This window comes from Dermochelys coriacea, chromosome 2 (genome assembly GCF_009764565.3).
Source record: "Dermochelys coriacea isolate rDerCor1 chromosome 2, rDerCor1.pri.v4, whole genome shotgun sequence".
NCBI classification, from domain to species: Eukaryota; Metazoa; Chordata; order Testudines; family Dermochelyidae; genus Dermochelys; species Dermochelys coriacea.
In genome coordinates, this window is record NC_050069.1 from 156,824,135 (window position 1) to 156,847,945 (window position 23,811).

The window sequence follows — 23,811 nt, forward strand, 5'->3', positions numbered from 1 at the left end:
CTAGAAAGACTAGTGTGCTAATGCAGTATGGTAGTTCCTATGTTTCTAAAAGATGATTTCTTCCGTCCTCCTTCCCTCAGAGCACAAAATAGTAGTCTCACAAAAATGTATATTAATCAAAGCTCTGGTGTTATTATATTAGTCAAAGTTCTGTGAAATTATTGTATCTCTCCACTATTGCATCTCCAGAATAGGGTACTTTTGCAGATGACAAGAATAGGATCCTAGGATGCACAGACAGGGGAATCTCGAGTAGGAGTAGAGAGGTTATTTTATCCCTGTATGTGGCACTAGTGCAACCACTGGTGGAATACTGTGTCCAATTCTGGTACCCACAATTTGTGAAGGATGTTGATAAACTCGAGAGGATCAGAGAAGAACCACAAGAATGATTAAAGCATTAGAAAACATGCCTTACAGTGATAAGACTCAAGAAGCAAAATCTATTTATCTTAAGAGAAGATTAAGGGGTAACTTGATTGCCATGTATAGGTACCTATGAGGGAACCCAATATTTAATAATGGACTCTTCAGTCTAACAGAGAAAGATGTAACACACTCCAGTGGATGGAAGTTGAACTTAGACCAATTCAGACCAGAAATAAGGTGTAAATTTTTAACGGTGAGAGTAATTAACTATTGGAACAATTTTACCAAAGGTTGTGGTGGATTCTCCATTACTGGCATTTTTAAAATCAAAACTGGATGTTTTGCTAAAAGATCTGCTTTAGGAATTATTTGGGGGAAGTTCCATGGTCTGTGCTATACAGGAGGTCAGACAAGACTATCAGAATGGTCCCTTCTGGCCTTAGAAGCTAAGAATATGAATACCACCACCACCACCACCACCACAAGAGATTCACTGGTACGGAAGCATCATTTATGGAAGCATCATACATTGGAGGCAACACCTCAACAAAGGACAATACATGGTAAAGTGCACATATTTCTGGGCTATGAATAGGCAGATCCCAGTGCTGGGTAATAGAATAGAATGTGCTATGTTTAATTCATATATGTGATAAAAGTCTCATTATAAGAAAGGAAGGGTTGAACTCACTGTTGTGCTCCACTGTTTAATTTCTTGCAAAGCTTCAGTGGCGGGACGCCATGTTTCTTTCTGTAGTCATTGTGGGCTTTTAAGACCTCTTCAGCAAATTGTTTGGAAGCTGAAATAATGCAAAATATTGGAAAGGTCTATCAAATACAGCCTTCATTAAAATCAGGAAAAGAAAACTTGAAATATATTGGGAAGCTGGTACAGCACTCTGAATGAATCTAAAGAATACTGTGTGCACTGTTCAGTGAAATAACAAAGAGCTGTACCACCCTAATTACCTACAAGCAGAATGAAATGAAGCCAGAAATATAGCAAGTGCTTTACATTTAAGAATTTTGAAAGGTGTTATATATATTTAAATACCCTACCTATGACCTCAAGAGGGAGTTATGTGGGTTTATTGATTAATGCCTGCAGAACACAGAACAATAAGGCTCTTTTACACCACAGTAGCAGTGTAAAGAGGTCTTAAAGTAAGCATAATTTAAGGCCCTTTTATACTGCTAGGTCATAAGTGTAACCTGAGTGTAAATCAGAATCAGGCCCTTTGAGATACTTTGTTGGAAGGACACTATATAAGTAGCATTATATTATGATGATGAATAAAAATAAAGGAGTTTTTTTTTATACAGGACCATTCTACATATGTCAACTCCCCCATACAGATAGTCAAAACACTATGTTAAGATATATGCAAGTTTCAGAGTAGCAGCCGTGTTAGTCTGTATTCGCAAAAAGAAAAGGAGTACTTGTGGCACCTTAGAGACTAACAAATTTATTAGAGCATAAGCTTTCGTGAGCTACAGCTCACTTCATCGGATGCATCCGATGAAGTGAGCTGTAGCTCACGAAAGCTTATGCTCTAATAAATTTGTTAGTCTCTAAGGTGCCACAAGTACTCCTTTTCTTTTTAAGATATATGCAAATATTTTGAAGTATACATTGCATTAAGTCACTCTCCCCCCCACACCACTCCCCATCACCCAGTACTAGAACAAAAATGTATGAGGAACTGAAAATACAAATCAGGGGTTAGAGACTGAAACAATCACCACAAATATTGAGAGGCGAGACAGGAATGGATTGTTTTGTTTCTTGTAAAAATTTGCTTTTTCAAAAACTTTAAGATGTTTATTTTTATACCCTGGTAATCTTCACCTTTAAGTCAGCAAACAAGGGGTGAATAAGTAGTGATATATGGTGTCACTGGAATAGTGAAGCAGGAGCAACTCACTTTGCTGACAGCAGTAAGAAGTTTGCAGTGACTGGAGTTTCTGAGATGCAATGAGCCAAAAAGCCATTAGGAAAGGTTTCAAAAAATGAACAAGGGAAATTTTGAGACATCATAGATTTACAACGGCTTTGCTGAATTTTTCCAAACTTCACAGAGAAACTATACTTTAGGATAAGCTGTGGTGTGTGAAGTTTCAATTTCTTTTGGGGACAGTTTGGGTTTGAAAAAGAAAAAAATATATATACAAACCTTAAATGGGAAGCTAGTTTCAACTTTAACTACTGCTGCTCCACAAGAGGACAATTCCCATTAGAATGTTAATTCCAACTCCCCAGTGATGCAGGATTGTTCACTATTATCCATTTAATTATGTTTTATCAAGTCTATTTTAAAATATCCTAAACAACAGGACTTCCAACTCTTCCCCTGTAAAATCATTTCCAGTTTATTTCACCTCCTGGTTGGGAAGTTTTTCCTGTTATTAACTTTATGCTTTCCTAAATTTCTTCTCACTACACCACCTGCAGAAGCTGGGGAGCTGTGTGGGCCGCTCCGAGCTCTGGGAGCCCCCACCGCCTGTGGGGGCTCGGAGCTCCAGGGTCCCCCCACCACCTGTGGTGGCTGGGAGCTTTGAAGGACCCCCGGTGGCTCGAAGCTCCTGGGTCCCTCGCCCCCTGCAGCAGCCATGAGCTGCGGGGGAGGCCCTGCTGCCCCCAGTGGCTTGGAGCTCTGGGGGCCCCACCGCCTGCGTTGGGCTGGGAGTTGGGGAGGGAGGCCGCCGCCTGAAGCAGCTCAGAGCTGTGGGGGGTCCCCGCCGACCACATCGGCCGGGAGCTCTGGGAGGGCCCACACCACAGGCCGGGAGCTACTGGGGGCCTGCGCTGCCTGCGGCGGCCAAGAGCTGCGTCCCCACTCCCGTGGCGGCTGGGCACTCCAGGGGGCCTGTGGCCACGGAGGGTGGCAGGAGGACCCGCAGCTCCTGGCTGACAGGCTAAATTCATGGAGGTCGCTGGAAGTCATGGATTCCATGACTTCTGTGACCTCCGTGGAAAAATTTTAGCCTCAGTTATGTACAGTAAAATGATAGGTGTACATTCGTCAGAAGACACGTATGAATGAGTGTTGAGTGGCAGAACAATATGATTTGCACCAGTTTGACATTAAATAAACATTAAACTAATCCCTGAAGTAAAGATTAACAACTTCCACTGAAGTCAATGTGACTTGTGTTCACTTATGCAGGTCTGAATTTTGCAATGGGAGTTTTCTGGGTGATGTAACTTTATTAAAAGAAACCAGCCTAGCATCCTCCCCTACATCTTCCTGTAAGATGTTTTTCCTTCCATAGCTCACCTTTCCCTCCACTTGCATTCTGTACTCACTTTTCATACCTTTAAACACCAAATTGGTGCCGGTTATACCACTTTTCCTCTTAAACTCACATATACCCATTTTCTGAACAATTTATACTACCATTTTTGTTATCACTGAATTTGGCTCAGAGATTGCTTTAGGAGTTGCATCTGCATGCTCAAAACTGCACTTGCTGGATTGAGAACCATATTACTGAATGTAACAACTAATCAAATGCCACGATGACTGACTGATGTCATCTACAGTGGATTATCACTTCTGTCCTGTATCAAACAATGGAAAATCTTGGACAGCAAGGGAGAGAGCTTTTATTCAAATACAAATTGTGACAGATGCTTTTGAAACATGTGTTAGGATATAGATATTCAGGCCTATCTGTAAAGGCCTATACTTTAAAACTTTAGGTGTATTCTTATCACTTAGCTAGTTATAGAGGTACAAAACAAGAACCAAAATCACAGTCTACCTGCTTATAGGCTTTCTCTCACTATGATAGTCTAAGGCCATGTTCTTAGGCTAAGATCTTTGGCTAAGCAGCTGAGGCAGCCATAAGCTGGGAAGTGTATGGTCACATCCTCACATAGCAAACTAGTCACATTGAAATAAGGCAATCTAGGGCTCTTAAAAAGGTGATCGGATCTATCACCTCCAGAGAAAGGGAAGAGCCTAGAAGATTTAAAGGAAACTTAGTTTGATAGCATCCTATCCGGTAAGAACTCACTTATCAATATCTGGGATGTGAAATCCTCATTTCTTTGTTGTTCTATCACTGTAGTCCCCATTTCCCTATTGTTTGTCTGTATAATCTGTCTGGCTCTGTGATTGTTTCTCTCTGCTGTATAATTAATTTTGCTGGGTGTAAACTAATTAAGGTGGTGGGATATAATTGGTTAGATAATCATGTTACAATATGTTAGGATTGGTTAGTTAAATTTCAGTAAAATGATTGGTTAAGGTATTACTCAGCAGAACTCAAGTTTTACTATATAGTCTGCAGTCAATCAAGAAGTAAGTGGGGGAATTGGAATCATGTTTTGCTAAAGAAAGGAATGGGAACAGGGACACAGGCAAGGCTCTGTGGTGTCAGAGCTGGGAAAGGGGACACTTAAGGAAGGAAATTGGAATCATTGCTTGCTGGAAGTTCACCCCAATAAACATCGAATTGTTTGCACCTTCGGACTTCGGTTATTGTTGCTCTCTGTTCATGCAAGAAGGACTAGGGAAGTAAGTGGGTGAAGGAATAAGCCCCCTAACAACATGGACTATTCAATGACTATTATTATAAATGTTATATGTATCTTTGTGGGCTTGCAAGTGAGCATCCCTGGCTCAATGGGTAAGTTAAAAAATGTTTCCTGCAGTAAATCAATGGATGGCAGTTAATGAAAATCCGCAATTCTGAAACAATGCAGATAACAAGTTTTTGAAATTACAGCTCCTTGCAGAAATAGTATATACTGGTTTGACCTAGTTCAAGAAGCCTATGAATACAGAGGACCTGAAACTGTACACAGTGACAGGCCCGACCTGGGAGCGGGTCATTCACACTTGATCAAAGAGCTGACATGAGCCTGTGCCCATAGACAGGCCCTGTAGGGGACCTGAAGTGCTTTAAAGCCTGCCAGGGTTTCCATATGAAAGATGGATGACCACCTGGAAAACCAGACTTGCTTATGAGCTGTTTATTGTTTTTAAGATATGTTTGAGCTGAAATGTTTTTGTTCTAAAAAATAGCATGCTACTTTATGAGAGCCGGTTGGTCACTAAATAACCTTGTCATTGCCTCTGAACTGAGACGTGCTGAGGTGATCACAGAATGACAGGTATGTAGTCATGTCTGGAGGGAGAGGATTGTGGGATCTTGACCTGAGAAAGGTGACAGCTAAAGAGGCCTAAGACCTAATGAGATACACTCATGGGGATCATGGAGGTTTAGAAGTATAGTTAACTCAGGAACTGTGACACAAATATCTCCAATAACAGCAAAAGCAAAAGAGAAAAATACTAGCCAAAGAGTCCAGAGATTTACAAGATCACGTAAATAGTCACTCAACATATTAGCAGAAACATAGCACTGAAAATTATTTTTGCACTCATATTTTGGCTTACAAAAGCAAATAAGTAACAGACACAGTTGACAATACCAGCAATTTCCTCAAGGCTTAGCAAAGATGACTTAATTTTTGCCTAGAGTTTCTCTGTCTCTTTCTCTGCCCTTTTCCCAATCCCACAAAAAAGCTACTATAGAACAACTATATAAATGAGCAATTATCCACCATGATCTCAAGGCCATGTGCTATTTTTGCTCCCCCCTGTCCCTCCCCAGCATCTGTGTGCTCTGATATGTAAGTAGAGACTCCAAACTGCCAAAAATCTTTTAGTTTGTTTTGGAAGGAATTCTAGTTTTTCCATTTCAGTGACATGCCATTAACTGAGAAGCCAGACACTGAAAATAAGAGTTAGTGGGAATTTGCAGGCTAAATTATGCCAGGAGCTCTCTTGGTCTTTGTTTGACCCAGGATCAGAGGATTAGAAAGGTGCTTCAGAACCTTAGTAGAAGCCATGCTGGTTTATACATGTCATATTGTGTTCACCTATGGTAGGTATTTTATAATTTACCTTTATTGTGAAAATTACCTTTTATTAGTAAAGCTATGACTCTGAAATAAAAGTGGGAATGTCATAACACATAGTACAGATATAATTAAATGTATTGGGACAAATGTCCTACTCTGAAGCAAGACCAGCTACAGTAATCTTTATTTATTTATTTATCTTCATTTTATTCCCCTACAATAACAGCCCTTCTGTGGAGAAATACCTGAGATTTCTGATTTGGGTGAGAAGTTAAAAATCCATAGCTATACCTATCCTTTGCCTCACTTTGTTCCACATGCCCAAGGTCACAAAGGCATCAGGATGGTCTTTATAGACTCTAAGGCCGGAAGGGACCATTGTGATCATCTAGTCTAACCTCCTGCACATTGCAGGCCACAGAACCTCACCCACCCACTCCTGAAATAGACCCATAACCTCTGGATGAGTTACTAGTCCTCAGATCATGGTTTAAAGACTTCAAGTTACACAGAATTCACCATTTACAGTAGTTTAAACCTGCAAGTGACCAGTGCCCCATGCTCCAGAAGAAGGCAAAAAGCTCCCAGAGTCTCTGCCAATCTGATCTGGGGAAAAATTCCTTCCTAACCCCAAATATGGCAATCAGTTAGACCCTGAGCATTTGGGCAAGACCCATAAGGCAGATACCTGGGAAAGAATTATCTGTAGTAACTTAGAGCCCTTCCCATCTAGTGCCACATATCTGGCCATTGGGGATTTTTGCTACTTTAATTATGAAACCTTTTGGAATGCTAGCAAGGAGTTAAAATTTCTATTTCTTACTCCATTTTAATATTATAGAATTTCTCCTTCCCCTCATTTCAAAAAACTTTGAATTTTCCCACTGTTAAGGCTCCCTTCTTTCAAAAAAAATGGTTGCAATAATTATGGGAAACCCAGAAGAAATAAAAAGTTATGCACGCACAGGGTGAAGGATGCTGTATTAGGAGAGCAAAGAGGCAACTCCATCTTTCCAGAAAGTGGGAGGAGCATCCTTGTAACTTCCTGCACGTGGCAGGAGTTAAGAAAAAATACCTGCTGGTGCGGTATCTCAAGTTCACAGAGAAATTATTGCCAAAAGGCACTAAAGGTTTTGGGATTATAGTTATACTGGAAGGGACGCAGTTTCCAGGAACACTGTTTTTTTTTATGCTGGACTTTCTTGTGTGTGTGTTAGACCTGCTCAAAATAGCATTCATTTCAATCTCTGAGATCCCTTTTGGTGAGGATTTTCCTTGATCTATTTTTGTATTATTTTCTTCTCCCATCTTGCCTTTTCTTACACATTTCTCAACATGGGGCTATATTTTCAGTGAGGCTCATGTCTCTCAAGCTCTCATTAAAGTTAATTGAGGTTAAGACAGAATCTCTTCTCATCACACTATTTCTCTCTACATTACACTGGCTATGCAATAGTATATGTGCTACATCACATAACAAGGTCTTGCTCCTTGTCCATGGAGATTTATTGCTCCTTGTTTCCAGTTTCTAGATCACACTAAAATAACTTAAAATACATTAAATAGTTTCCTAACTTTTCTTTACCACATAGACAATTGTTGTAGTTGCCATAGGGATGGAAAATGTCCACACAACACTCTATGAAGATGTGGTCCAGTTTATTTCATTACAATATTTGCATAACAATAGGACCTAGAGACTCCAGCCAGGATTGGGGCCCAATTTGGGCTAACCACTATACAAACACATTCAGAAGCAGTCCATACCCTAAAGAGCTTTTTCTAATTATAAAATCATTTGTGAACCCCTCCATCACAGTGACAGCTGTGTAAGACTCTAGAGTGATGGCACAGGTTATTTTCCATGTTACCTTATCATACCATAATTTATTTGCGCAGTACACATGGCTGTGTGAATTGGTCACATTGAAACCTGAGACCACAAGAAAATCACGATTTCTATGGAAAACTAAAACTCATTCTAGTTCCTTGTCAGTGAACTTTAGAGATTTGTGTTGACCTCAGGCAGACCCAAAACCTCTTCCTCCAAATGACTCAGCCTGCTCCTTCCTTATTTTGATCTTCTGAGGGTTTGGGGAAGAATAGCAGCCTTTGGCCCTGTGCCCACAAGGGCTGGGAGGGAGATACCAGTGAAAGGAGGACAGTCAGGCATAAGAATAGTAAACTACGCTTTATTGAAGGAAGGAAGGAAGGAAGGAAGGACGGACGAACTTGCGCTCCAATCTGCGTGGGGAGCCCCTAGGATGCGCGAAGGGGCTGCAGGGGACTCTGGCCGTTCGGGACAGTTGACCAGGCAGGACTTTGCCGGGGGGGGGAGGAGGGGAGTCCTCTACGGCACTATATTCTCCGCGCTTATCTCGGGGTTACATGGGGTCAACAGCTGGTTACATTCTTATATGTATGATTTATGCTTATTATATAAACTAACTTGTTTACAGGCAAAAATTTGCTGAGCTATGCTACAATATCTTTTGGCAGGGTCTGTCAGACAAAGTTCATTGAAACTGCCTGCATCCTCTGCTTACATCCAGTCACATACTCAGTCCACCACTTAGCTCCTTGCCAATCTTCCGCAACCTTGCCCCTACAGGCCCCCTCCATCACCTCCATATTTCTTTAGGGGAGCAGGTATCTGACATCGGGCCCTTTCCTTGGGGAGGAGAAACTCAAAGGGGGGAGGGGGCACCAATGTGCCATTCTCTAAATCCATGGGATGAATCTTCAAAAGGAGTTGGTAATCTGTCTTGCACACTCACATCACTGGATTTCTGCTGCACTATGAAACTAGAACTATGAAATACTCCTTCAGTCCCACTGCTAGCTCTTATGTGACTTACCTCACTCTGGGGTCAGATATCACAGAACACTCTGGAACATGTGCACAACAGAGACACAATAAAGCCCTGAAGGCTGGATCGCTGCAATCGGGTGGTCTTTGTATGCATAAGGGCCTGTCAGCCGTTTTTGCACCAGATGCTACCTCTACCAGTATGATGACCTTCCTGAAGGTGGGCACATTCTTAAGTCTGCATGACATACATACAAAATAGTACACTCTCCCCCACCTAAACTTCTGATTCTCCAGTGTATATGAAGCAGTGATTATGTGCAATTCAAACCCACACAAGCAAAAGCAGGAACTACCACTGTATTAATAAATAATAAATAATAACACCTCACATTCATATAGCATTTTTCATCACTAGATCTCAAAACAATGTACAAAGGAGATAAATATCATTACCTCCATTGTACAGATGGGCAAGCTAAAGCACAGTGTTGAAGTGACCTGTATAAGGTAACCCAGTAAACCAATGGCATAGCTGGGAACAGAACACAGGTCTCAATCCTAGTCCAGTGCTCTGTCCACTTGGCAACACTGCCAGAAGACTCATTGCTTGGATGAATAACTTTCACCTAATTTTTGTCAAGGAAAATTTTTTGTGATGCCTTATTAACTTGTTGAAAAAAAACCAACAGTTTCCCTTTGGATTAGGAGAAAGCAACAAAGACAGCATGTTTTCCAATTCTATTTTATGATGAACCTTGAGATAGAACTGCATACAAGTATAGTCTATCTTGCTCTTTTAAATTGCTTGGATATGTTTGCTCTGAGAATTTTTCAGTTTTGAGCACGGGTGGGCTGCACTTAACCTTCAATAAACAGGAAGAATTGGAGATATGCCACAATCTACTGCAACACTGGTGAGTCTCATGTTTAAAGGGCAAGTGCTATGCAAAATTAGAGCCAAATTCTGCACTCTCTTACACACCATGCAGCTCCTTTGACTTCAGCAGGGTTACATGGAGTGCAAGACAGATTTTGGCCTAAAGTGTTATTTGCTGGTTAGGAATACTGTATTTTGATTTTTTTTAATATAGCATCTCTAATCCTTTGTTTGATTTAGGGCCTTTCCACACAAGGAACAGACTAAAAGCAGGTGTGTGTGTTTTTAACGGGGTTAAGTAGCTTGATTTAAAAAAAGCACTTTTTTTAGTCTATCCCTTGTATAGAAAGAGCCTTAGACAATAAGAAGAGATAACATTTCTAAGATCAGCAATTGCCCTAATGGTCCTGAACATGGACATCCTGTTGCTAACAGACTTAATTCATCATCTCCTGTCTATCCCCTCTGGTCTGGTAAAACATACAAACACAGAAAATGAATTATCATTTTGATAGCCTGTGTGCATAAGGTTTCACAGAAAATGAATAGATGGGGTCTCTAGCGAACTTGTGATACTTTCCTTAAGAGCTAGAACAAGGCAGTTGCAACAAGTGTCGAAAGACATTTTGTATAACAGCTTCATAACAGGGACATGAATTTTAGCTCACTTTAAGATGTATCTCACTGCATAAAGAAATGGAAGGCATTTGAATATTTCCAGAAGTTGCATTTATCCCACATTTCTTAAAGAGAAAAATGACATTTGCTTCTAAAGCTGTAACTGTGTTTAAAACAAATTTTGAAAAGTAATTTATTTTTCTTTTGTAATCATTTGTATTCTTTTTGGATTTTATCAGTTATTTATTTGTTGTACTGGCTCAACTGACAGTACAACCTAGGATACTCCTAGTGCTCACTCACTTCTCACAGATACAGGTCTTTTGTTTTGAATTCTGACTCATATTTACAGAAGGCTATGTAAGATGATATACAACAGTGGTTTTCAACCTGTGGGTTGGAGCCGGACCTGCTGCTGGCCCCTTCAGGGCACAGCATGGTCCGCGGTGCCAGGACAGGCAGGAAGCCTGCCTTAGCACCCCTGCTACGCAGCTGTCCGGGAGCTGCCCAAGGCAGTGCCAGGTTTACAATGGCGTCAGTGGTGCCATGGAGCCAGGCCCATTCTCATAAGGGGCCCCAGCCTGCTCCACTTGCACTGAACCCCAAGACCCCACTGGCTCCCCCCGCCCACCACTTGTTCCTCTTGGCCTGCCCACCACCTGGCCAAGGGCTTCTCTCCATCCCCTGGCCCCATCCCCCTGCTCCTCTCTGCCCCCTGGCCAGACTCCAATGCACCTCCGGCTCCAGGCAGTCTCCGCTTCCCACCACCTGTGGGGCACCCGGACCTGAGCCACTTGGGACTGGTGCAGAAGCCTGGCCAGTCTCAGCCAGGTGGGGGTGGGGGGGAACAGTGTGGGAGGCTTGGCTGGGCCTGTCCAGGCAAGTGTGTCTCCCGAGGGGCCAGAGTGATTCCCCACCCCGGCACCAGCCCTGGCTATGCTGCCGTCTCAGCCTCCCAGTAGATACAGTCGCCTCCCAGAAGAATAGGTGAGTGTGGCTGGGAGGCAGGGTTTGGGGAAGTGGGTCTCTGCGGTGTTGGGGGGATGGGCTGTGAGGGGGTATGGAAAACGTGTGTTGGGGTACTAGGGAGTGGGGGTTCTGTGGGGGGTGCAGTTGTGTTGGGGCTGTAGGTAGGGGGGCGCTGGGCAGGAGTAGTGTTGTGCAGGCCGCTGTGCATTTGTGGGGTGGGGAGGGGCTCTGGGCATAGTGGGTCCAGGGGGGCTCTGGCCATAAGGAGTAAGGGGGATGTTGGGTGGGGGGGAGGCTGTGGGGCAGGGCATGGGCCCGCCCCCCAGGGGAAGGGGCATGCTGGCAGCACAGGGCTGGTTTGTAAACAGTGGCCTCACACTGGGCTGGGCGAAGCGGGGCCACCCCTGCCATGCCATGTCCCATTGCCTCTGGCTGGCCCCTTGCTCTGGGGACTGACCTCACCGTGCCATGCACCATTGCCTCCATTGGGGCCCCCAAATATGTTTGGGGCCGGGCCCACAGAAGTTTAATCCAGCCCTGGCCCAAGGTAAGCCTGTGCCCCAACCCCCCACCCCAGCCCTGAGCCCCCGCCAACACAGAGCCCCTTCCTGCACCCCAAACCCCTCAGCCCCAGCCCAGAGACTGCATCCCCAGCCCAGAGTCCTGACCTCATCCCACAGCCCAACCCCCTGCTCCAGCCCTGAGCCCCCCCACTCCAAAGCCCCCTCCTGCACCCCAAACCCCTCATCCCCAGCCCCCCCAGAGCCTGCACCCCCAACCCCCCGTCTCAGCCCAGAGCTCCCTCCCACACCCCAACCCCTTCTTTTGGCTTGCGGGCATCAACTATTTTCTTCAACTGGGTTGCCAGAAAAAAAGTTTGAAAACCATTGATATACAATATCTACTGAGTCACTCCTTATTGAATCTCCCCTAACGTGATGTTATTTTATACCACATTAACAAGATAATTTCAAAGAGCAGTTAGTGACAGATCCCCGGGCCATCCCCTCTGCTCAGGAGTAAAAACGCTCAAATTAAAAATGCCTTTCTTGGAGCCTGGAAAGTGGGCAGGGGGAAGGGAGAGAAAGACAGTGCCAGTTTTGCAACATTCTTCCACCCCTTCGCTAGGGACCTTTAGAAGCTTATTTATGGGTTCTCAGCAAGGATCAGGCTCCTCAGAGCCTAGGGGTGGGGCTGGCAACCAGCTGCTCTCTCAAACATCATTACCAGCTGGCTCTACAGACATCCAAGTGAGAGTTATTGGGAGTTAATGCTGCAGAGCCCCTGCACAGCTGCAGTGGATTCAGCCATTAGGAATCTTACTGAGTGGAGGTCAACAGGAACAGAGCAGCATAGAATTGCCTGCCCCTGGTGTGGTCATTTCTTGTCAAGAAGTATGTAGAGATTCTTTTCCTTTCAGATCCCCAGGATTCATAGAATTGAAATGCTGCCCCAAATACTGTCCCCAAAGGAATGATTTCCTGAAAACGTAGGTAAAATTTGGGGAGTTTCCCGACTGGTGTGTCCTCCAGTGGGTTATTTTCATGGGAGGGGATGTTCTAGTCCTGACAGGGGAATATTGCTATCATGTTTAATGTTCTAAAATTACAAAGCGAGAAGGTGGTCTGACTGCTAGGCTAGGAATTTAGAAATATTGCTACTAGGGCTTGAAAAACCCAGTCACCCACAGCAAATAGCAATCTTTGCATCAATTTCTGCAGAATCTCGGCTTTTTTTTTTTAAATGCGCTTAAAGTTTCAAACAAAATCTTCTAAACTTCCCATATAGTGATATCTGTCCGCAGGCTCAGAGAGATGGTTCTACCACCCACACCACTGTTTGGGAGCAGGATGAGAGCAACTGCCTCTCTAAGGGGGGAACCTGGCTGGCATTGCAGATAAGGCAGGGGTGCTCAAACTGGGGATTGTGAGGTTATTACACAGGGGTTGCGAGCTATCAGCCTCCACCTCAAACCCTGCTTTGCCTCCAGCATTTATAATGGTGTTAAATATATTTTAAAAGTGTTTTTAATTTATAAGGGGGGTTGCACTCAGAGGCTTCCTGTGTGAAAGGGGTCACCAGTACAAAATTTTGAGAACCACTGAGATTAGGTGCTCGGTAGGAGGGACGCAACTGCTGCTGTTAGGAGTAAGATTCTTTGGCCAGCTTGTGACTCTGAACTGAGTGAATCATTGATTTCTTTTGGTTCCATGGGCAAACTGGAAAAACAGAAACAACTCTTGATTTTTCCCAAAACAAAAAAGGTCATTTGAGTCGAAACAGAAATTTCGGAATGTCAAACAAACTGTCAAGTCAAATCTTCATTTCCTTCCTGAAATGTCGATTCAAAACATTTCAACGTTTTCAAAATTTTTGTTTTCTGGCTTTTTTTTCCAGGTCAAACTATTTGCCAAATTTGACCTGAATTCATAAACAGTTTGGGTGCCTCCACAAATGCATTTTTTGGTAAATTTACTCTTCATTGGAAAAAAAATTTGTTCAGTTCTATATAGCTCCTGGAGCAGAAAGCTCTGCTTGTATGGGGGCCTCCTGCCAATACTGCCCCATCAAGGGCTGAGTAGGGGAATGGGGGGAAGCCTCCTGCCCCATCCTCCCACCAGAAGGTTGCATGTGTAGGGCCAGCACAAATCAATTTGTTGAGGAGGTAAGGGCTGTTTAGCATTTACTTGTCAGAGGGAACTCAAACTGATTTAGTTTGTAGCTGGTGAGGAGGTAGCATTAATTGAATGATTTGGTATTTGGGATGAGGAATTGATTTGTGGAGCACGTTACATTTGCACAGGAGTTGGATCTTTATCTAAAGAGCTTTACAACATCGAATATATACTAGGAATCAGTTCACCTATGGCTGAAATGCAGCCACCTGAATGGAACACACAGTTATTTAAAGAGCAAAGACCACAGAATGGTTCAGGACAGGAGAATTATAACATTCAAAAACCAGTTGGAGAACACTTCAATCTCTCTGGTCACTCGATCACAGACCTAAGAGTGGCTATACTTCAACAAAAAAGCTTCAAAAACAGACTCCAACGAGAGACCGCTGAATTGGAATTAATTTGCAAACTGGATACAATTAACTTAGGCTTGAATAGAGACTGGGAATGGATGAGTCATTACACAAAGTAAAACTATTTCCCCATGGTATTTCTCCCTCCCACCCCACCCCCCACTGTTCCTCTGATATTCTTGTTAACTGCTGGAATTAGCCTACCTTGCTTGTCACCATGAAAGGTTTTCCTCCTTTCCCCCCCCTGCTGCTGGTGATGGCTTATCTTAAGTGATCACTCTCCTTACAGTGTGTATGATAAACCCATTGTTTCATGTTCTCAGTGTGTGTGTGTGTGTGTGTGTATATAAATATCTCCTCTGTTTTTTCCACCAAATGCATCCGATGAAGTGAGCTGTATGTAGCTCACGAAAGCTTATGCTCTAATAAATTTGTTAGTCTCTAAGGTGCCACAAGTACTCCTTTTCTTTTTGCGAATACAGACTAACACGGCTGCTACTCTGACATACATCAAAGTGAAATTGCACAGAGAAATTAGTCAGTGAATGTAATTGTCTAAGAGGGATCAGGGCCAGGACATAGGGCTCAATACCTCTACTCTTATCGTATGCCTGGAAGATTTTTAATGATAGGGTCAGGATCTCCAGTGGTGCTGGAACAATTTGTATAGTGCAGGTACTGAGAGCCATTGAACCAAACTGTAAATCCTGTATGTGATGGAAACCACTTCAAGCCAGGGGTTGTAGCAGCACCTATGAGGACCTCAGTTATATATCATATCTGAATGTATCCCCAGCAACACACACTGCCCACTGATAGCATGCTGAGTCACCCAGTGTTGATTCAAAAGGAGGACCACCACCTATTAAGTAACCAAAGAAAATCCACTTCTGGGATGTATTTGTATAATGATTATCTAAAAACTACACCCACAAGAACTGTCAAGATTGGTAAACTAACAAAAACCAGTAAGAGCCTGGAAGTAATTTCAGAATAAAATCCACAACTGACGATCAATAATAAGTGTCAGTAAACATGATCGGTTATTTATTACAGAGATTAATCTCATCATCCACAGAAATACCAGTATTCAAACATGGACCATGTCCATGCCAAGATAAACAGATTTTAATCAAATTGTAATTGGATTGCACCTATTTTGATTTCCACCACTTTTGCCCAATTAAACATAATCTTTATTGGTGTAACACTGAGTTATTAATGTATCTGATGATTGTTGTTTTTATTCTACTACCATAAAAGTAACAAGGAGTCTGGTGTCACCTTAAAGACTAACAGATTTATTTGGGCATAAGCTTTTGTGAATAAAAAAAGGACTTCTTCAGATGCATGGCATCTGAATGCATCCCATGCATCTGAAGAAGTGGTTTATTACCCACGAAAGTTTATGGCCAAATAAATCTGTTAGTCTTTAAGGTGACACCAGACTCCTTGTTGTTTTTGTGGATACAGACTAACACAGCTACCCCCGATACTTGATAGCATAAAAGTGTTATTCCAACCTAAAAATTGTATAGTTAAATTTGGAAGTGCTGAACCAGGATAGATATTTAAATCACAAACATATTTACTAAGGACCTAATCCATTTGAAAATGTCTGTAGCCTTCAGAGCCATGTGACTACAAAGAGCACTCACTTGCTAGCCATGTAACATCTGACATAGAATGTATGTATCCTACTTCCCTCTATTGGATGGATTAAGTCCTGCTCAGGTTTTTGCAATTGTCTCACCTTTTATGACCAGATTTTCTAAAGACCTCAGCACTCAACATGATAAGATGTCTGAAAATCTGATCCTAATTATTGGTGCTGAGTGGTTTTGACAATATGGCACCTGGTGTATGGTCTTCCAAGGATTAAAGGCCCAATTCAACTCCCAATAAACAGGTAAGGTCAAAAAGCCCTACCATAACTGACAGCTAATGAAGATGCTTCTTGAGTTTTACTGGGAGAGGCCTGCACTTTTAAGAACTGAAAGTCCTCTGTTCTAGTTTCTAGGCTCTATATACACCATTTATTGGTGACCATCCATTGTTTGCTGTCAAAAGAAATGATTCAGCTTCACAGCAGTGAGAATATGTAAATGAGCTCCCCCATTTTTCATGCCCAACTAGCCCCTTATTTTTCTCAGAACAGTCAATATCTCCGTGTGAGCAAGAGAGTTACAAGTGTTCTAGTATTGGAGTAACTTCTCCTGTGTGTCCGCCAGGGCACAGAATGATTGAGGCCTGGCTTGGCCTGGCCTGTGCTCAGACTATTTTTTTTTTTTCAAGTTACCTCTTTGTATTAGAGGAAACTTTTGTTCCACCATCTAAAAGCTATTTTACTGGAGTCAGAACTACTCTTCTGCTATGTTTGGTTCTCAGTTCCTGTCAACTGTGTGTGTAGACAGAGCATTAATCATCTTTAAATTGCATAATGCCCTTCTTCCCCTTCTCTGAAATGCAGTTTCAGTGAGACAGTTTAGTATTTTTGCAGCATGAGCCCTTTCAAATTCTTCAGACTAACAGATATAAAATCAACTGAATAAAACTCATATCCCCACATTAATAGACTCGACTGATCATAATAAGCAAATCTCCAACGGCTCCATAAATCTGATAACTAATATAAAGACATCATGCTGGCCCTAGGCCCAGTTCTGATCTCAGGCACACTGGTGTAAAACAAGTGTATTTCCAGTGACTTCAGTGGAATTTGTTCTGATCTATACCAGCATAAGAGATATCAGTATCATATCCACAGATTTTGGCCATGCAAAGGGGACAGCTGTGGAATGTCTAATGCAGCAGAGGGGGTAGATTTCATCCTCACAACAGAGAGGAGGATACACAGCTGTGAAACCTATGAACCCTGCAGAGCCAGAGACTATATTCTGCTGAATTGTAGCCAAAGGCTGATCCTAACAGTTTCCTGAATATGATCATCTAGGCAAGAAATACTTAACTTAATTCAATAAGCATATTTATAACTACATGATTTACCTCAGTTATGCTTACAGAGCCACACACCAACTGCAGTTTCAAAACTAAGGTGCTTATCATTATAAATATCCTGCTTCAAATACCGTATAGTTAGTCTAACTGCATACATAAAAGCAAAGCTACCTTAAATATTAAAGACACCATATCTAATATGGTAACCAGTTTTATCTTATAAATTTTGTACAGTATTTTTAAATCTAATGAAAACATTCCTTTGTCACAAAACAAAGAAACTCCTGTTACTGTATGCATAAAAGCAATCAGCTCATATAAGACAAAGTCACTAACATTTTTGCAATTCTTAAACCACAAGGAAAGAGTTTAGCATACAAGCTTTGTTCACATAATCTACAGATTAAGTATTCACAAGCTCCATATAAATATTCACCAACCTGACTTTCCCATGACCACGTTCTTGATTGTTACCTGAAGCTTCTGTTGACTTAGTTTCTATTATAAGATTAATATGTGTTTTTAGCTGACTGTAATTTCCTTGTAGAGCTCCAAGCCTGCAGAGACTGCCTGCAGAGCTGACAGTGCTAGAGTGCGCTCACAGCACAAAGGAAGTGTATCTACACCCATTTATGAGCCTGCCCATGCCTTATAAGGAATAAGGCAAATTCTTTTCTTAGCAAGATTCCAGCTTAGAGTTGGGGTTATTTATCTTCCACAGAAACCAAGCAGCTCAAAAACCACCATATGCGTCCACATGCCAATTTAGTTTAGTAATAACAGACCATTTCTGATACACTAAGTTGTTACAAACAAAATACTACACCATATGTGAACTGGCACAACAGGCTTCACAACAGTACAACAATAAAAAATAAGTTAACTTACTTTAAGTTAAGTGGGTGTGTCAACTTAATTAAGGTAAAAATAACTAGATATTTTAGAGTGTGACTGGGGTTCTGGGGGCATGGGTGGTGGGTATGGTAGGCAGGGGGAGGCTGTGCCTCCCCAAACAGCCTAGCCTGGCCCCACCCATGTTCTGGTCCCAGGCCAGGCCCCCCATGCAGTTCCCAGTGCTCTGCCACGGCTGGCCCGGGCTGGCTCGCCTGCCTCCCACACTCAGGACGGCTGGTGCTGAGGCTGCGCCAGCCAGCGCACCAGGGCTGGGGGCGCTGCAGCTGTACCAGCTGGCACTCTGGGGCTGGCCATCCAGCACATGGGGCTGAGAGCGCTGCGGCTGCACTGCCCAGCCACCCAGAGTCTGTATAAACAGAGGAGATAAGAATGTAAATCTAGCAAAATTGCCAAGTCAATGTATAAACTGATTTTGAACTGGGGAGTCATCCTATTACATCCCTCATATTAAAGTTTTCATGTCTCCTACTGGTTTGTTATACTATCGCCTCAAACAACGAGTTTTTGTTGTTGTTGCTGTTTTTTCTTTTTAGTATATAGATATTCAATTATGAACGTTTAGCACTAAGGTCTTTTCTTTCCTATGTTTGTAAAGCATGTGACAGGGTAGGGCCAGATGGCTACAGGACAGTAATAAAAGGCAGATATATTAGCCTCAGATTAAGTTGGTCCCTTTTCCCTGGGTAAGGTTGTCATAAATATAAAGGGAAGGGTAACCACCTTTCTGTATACAGTGCAGTAGAGGGTGGGCCCGGGTTTCCCCCATCCCTCCATCCCCCCCAAATTCCCTACTTCAAATGGGAGGAGTTGAACTGGATTGTGGGTTCCACCAGAGGGGAAGGTTTCTGGCCTGTTCCCCGATCCAATAGGTGGATCAGCAGAGACTGCGGGGATTGTTCTTCTTCCTTTCCCCATGCTGGCCAGTGATGAGGCTAACTGAGTGAACAGCAGATTTGAGCCACGAAAGTGGCCAAACTGAGGGCTGCTGTGAACCTCTGAGGCGTGAAAATCCGCCAATAAGCGCAGGACCCACCAAGGCAGAGGAGGAACTTTGTCACAGCTGGTGTCAGCAGTGGGATTTCATATGCACAGCGCGGCAGAAGAAGGAGGGTGGTGTTGTTTAAAAAAAAAAGGGAGAGGGTTTATTTATTTATTTTTCACCACAATGGAGGAGGTAGTGCGGACACTGATACAAGCCACGGCTGCCCAGCAGGAGGCTACCCATGTCCAAGAAGCCGCCCAACAGGAGGCAGTATGGCTGCAGCAAGAGACTAATTGCCTGCTGATGGACCAGGCTGCTTAAGACCGTGCTATGTTGCAGGAACTGGTAAATCAAGTGAAGGCCCTTACGGAGACGAACCACGGCCATGATGGGACGCGGCTCATACGGGCCAGCAATTGCCTGCAGAAAATAACGGGGAAGGATGACATAGAGGTATATCTCCTGGCCTTTGAAAGGACAGCCCTACGGGAGGCCTGGCCTCATGATCAGTGGTCTGGCATCCTCGCCCCATTCCTGTGTGGGAAGGCCCAGAAGGCCTACTATGATCTGCCTAAAAAAGCTGCAGCAGACTATCCCCAGCTGAAATCAGAGATCCTGGCCAAATCTGAGGTAACGACTGCAATGTGGGCCCAGCGGTATCATAAGCAAAAAAAAAAACAAAACAGGAAAACAAAACCCACGGTCCCAATTGTTTGACCTCATCCATCTCACATGAAAGTGGTTGCAAACTGAGTCCCAAAGTCCGGAGGAGATACTAGAGGTTCTGATCATCAACCGGTACGTGAGAGGACTACTGCCAGACCTTCGCACCTGGGTAAGCCAGAACGAACCCTCCACCTATGATGAGATTGTCGCACTGGTAGAGAGGCGAAGGACGGTGAGGGAGCTGACCCGACCAGTTAAGGAAGAAGCACCCGAGTTAAACTAGCAGCACCAAGCCCTAGAGCTCGAGTGACTGGGCCACCAGGAGAGCCCAGGTGGAAAAAGAGGGGCTGAAGGCCCAGCAGAAGCCACAAAGAGTCAGAACACTGAGGGGGAAGAGGATCGTGATGTTAGACTGCCCAAATCAAGAGACTGGGGAACGCCTAGGGCTCCATACAGATGTTACGCCTGCGGGGAGTGGGGACACATAGCTGCACAGTGTCCCAATGCTGAGGAGCCTATGCAGTGTAACCTGGGGAACTGGGCAGACCCATGCTCCCTACTCCAATCATAAAACAATACATTTGTTTAAAGACCTTTAGGAACAGATCCATCATAACACCGAAGCAATCTGACTTCAACTTCCAACTCATCCAAGGACACTTTAAATTTGTTGGCAATGATTCTCATATTGTCCCTGCCAATGTCTAAGCTCAGCAATTTTCCCACTGCAGTCACAATTTTACAAGTCTCTTATTCAAATTGCTGGTCAATGTAATCATTGAGTCTAGGAGTGGGTAACATGAAGTTATTCTCTCCTGCTCCTCTTTTGTATCAAAGTGATGCTGGGACTCAAACGCGTCATCAATACGAGTGGACGTTTATCTCTTCTTAACTGGGGGAAATCGATATATCATTCTCTACACACATTTTCACATTGTCATTGAAAATATTCTGGGCCATTTCCCATTGCAGCGGAAGAGTTACGCAAGCTTTACACCCCTGTCACTGCAGTAAGTAAGTTGAGATCTGGAGCTTGAAGAGCCTTACTCACTTTTACCACCATCTGGAGAATAGGGTCCATCATGTGAAGGGCAAAGATGAACTTGAATGAATTTAGTTCATGGATAAGGCCTCTGGTTTTTATTTTAGCGTCAGCAAGGTGAGTTGTTCCGATAATCTCTTGTAAAACTTGTAAAATGATGGAGTAGTTTTGTTTTACAGCAGCCACTGCTTCTACTCTGCATGCCCATCTTGTGTTTGATAGTGACTTCAAAGTCTTCAACTGGGATCCTACTTCTTGTGAAATCTTCTCCATTACTGTATGTCGCACAGGATTCCCCTCCATGAAGGCATAAAGAGTCTGGATAACACCAAAAAAATCAAAGACAGTTCAGTTTTGTTTACTTGAAGTGCATGTAAGGATGAGGATGTGCACTACTAGGATGAGGTTCAAACAATGCGCATAGCAGTGTACATAGAGTATTTCACTGTTTCTTTCTTTACAATTCATTTGAACTCCCGCAGTACATCCAAACATCGTAGATGCCCCATCAAAACAGACAGACATCACTGATGACTAGTTAATTTTAAGAATGCCAAGGACGTCATCTAGCTGGTCAAAAATAGACTGAGCATCAACTGTTAATAGTCTCTGAACAGACAAAAAATGTTCAACTGGACTATGTTTTTCATTGTCAAAATACTGCACCACAATGGACATCTGTTCATGGTGTCCACAGTCAGTAGTGTCATTGGCAATTATTGTGACTATTTTTCCATGTGGTGAAGACACAATCTTTTGTTGCACAACGTTATGCAAGGCCACAATTAAATAATTTTGGATGCGATTACTCAGATAGGTAGCATTTCGAGGAGATTGTTGCATATGCTTTGCCATTACAGGATCATATTTTTGGAGCATATTGACAAGATTTAGAAATAAACCTTTCTAAAAACTGTCAGTTTTTTTCATTGTGACTCCTGAATGGTCTCCCACCTTTCGCCAAACAAAGAACAATGTCAATCAGTCACTTCATTACAGTTCGGTTACGGCACCGTTCTTCTTCTTTAGACAGATAAGCCTGCTTGCCCTCATCCAACAATACATCAATAGGTTTCCCTTCATTAAAACTTGACCATGAAGAACAGCTCAACACATGAGATTTTGACAGTTGGTGGTTTTAAAAACATTTGTTAGCCCTATGCCAGTTTCTGAATCCCTTATCAATAAATGCTGGATCAGTGTGACCTTTGTTTGCTGCATCATTAGAGAAGAAATGGCAGTAAAAGCAAAATGCTGCATCCTTTGATGAGCTATATTTTAACCACCTATACAGTTCATACCAATTGGACTGAAAACTTCTTTGTTTATTCCCTATTTTACTTGTAGGAAACATGCCCAATCTAGGCTGATAAGGACCTCTAGATAATCAAGACTGGCATTCTAATCTATTTTTGGAATATCAGACCAGGTCATCAAATGGAATGTTTGATGGCTTTGAATAGGAGCTACACTGACCTGAACTAAGAGACAAAGTCTGTTTCTGTTGGTCAATACTCAGTTTATTGCATGCACTGGAACTGGTGGCAGCATTATCTTCATGCAAATTCTTAACCGAGGTATTTGCACTGCTATCAGCACATTCGTTATAATTCAGTTTGTCTGCTCCTTTTCTTAACAACGAACCAATCCATATTTTAAAATTAAAAGGGGGTATCATACGACTGAATTAAAACGTAAAGCCACAGGCTTGTTATGACAGGTTTCAGAGTAGCAGCCGTGTTAGTCTGTATTCGCAAAAAGAAAAGGAGTACTTGTGGCACCTTAGAGACTAACAAATTTATTAGAGCATAAGCTTTCGTGAGCTACAGCTCACTTCATCGGATGCATTTGGTGCTATTTCAGTAGAGTACAAGCGACAAAGATTACAAACACTGTAGACACTGTGCTGGGGCACACCTGATGCGGCCACTTATATAGGTCAAAGAATTTTCTAGAATAGTAGTCGGAGGGGGAGGGGAGGACCAATGGTAACGCGGCACCGCAGTAATGGAGACGCATGCTGCAAGTGAACGCGGGCCTTCTATACATTTCTACAACATCTATATGATACAATTTGGTGCTTATTGCATAATACAACAATCCATACTTTAAAACTAAAAGAGCGTATCATGCGATTAAATTAAAATGCAAAGCCACTTTTTTTTCAGACATTAGGACAGGGGTCTCAATCTAAAAATGACCACGAGGGCCACATGAGGACTAGTGCATTGGCCCGAGGGCCGCATCACTGACACCCCCATCGCTGCCCCCAGCCCCTGCTTCCATGAGGCCCTGCCCCTGCCCTGCCACTTCCCACCCCTTCCCTGCCCCCCATTCTAACCCCTTCCCCTTATTTTTACATCTGATTTTAAAGCAAGTAGTTTTTAAGTGAGATGAAACTTGGGCATGCAAGACAAATCAGACTCCTGAAAGGGGTAGAGTAATCTGGAAAAGTTGAGAGCCACTGGTCTAGCAGGTTCCAGAGTGGCAGCCGAGTTAGTCTGTATCCACACACCAAAAAAAGAAAAAAGGAGGACTTGTGGCCCCTTACAGTCTAGCAGGCATTACTTGGGCCTGCCGCAGCAGCGGGGGGCTGGCCTTCCAATACTTCTTGCCATCCATTCCAGCCCTACATTTCACCGTAGTTTGCGCTACGCCACCCTAAAACAGGATGTGTACGGGTGCAGCTTCCCCGCT

The 23,811-nt window shown here is 43.1% G+C and overlaps 1 protein-coding gene across 1 annotated transcript in view; it reads right to left on the reverse strand.

The window, feature by feature from the left end:
* The window catches only part of GLIPR2 (GLI pathogenesis related 2), a 38,769-nt gene extending 20,651 nt beyond the window's left edge, over positions 1–18,118 (reverse strand). The window contains exons 1-2 of the mRNA XM_038389777.2: positions 17,950–18,118; positions 1,061–1,169 (exon numbers count right to left, since the gene is read on the reverse strand). Of these exons, the coding sequence (XP_038245705.1) occupies positions 1,061–1,169; positions 17,950–17,962 (122 nt within the window). The 5' untranslated portion in view covers positions 17,963–18,118. The remainder of the gene's footprint in view (positions 1–1,060; positions 1,170–17,949) is intronic.
* Between the last annotated feature and the right edge of the window lie 5,693 nt (positions 18,119–23,811).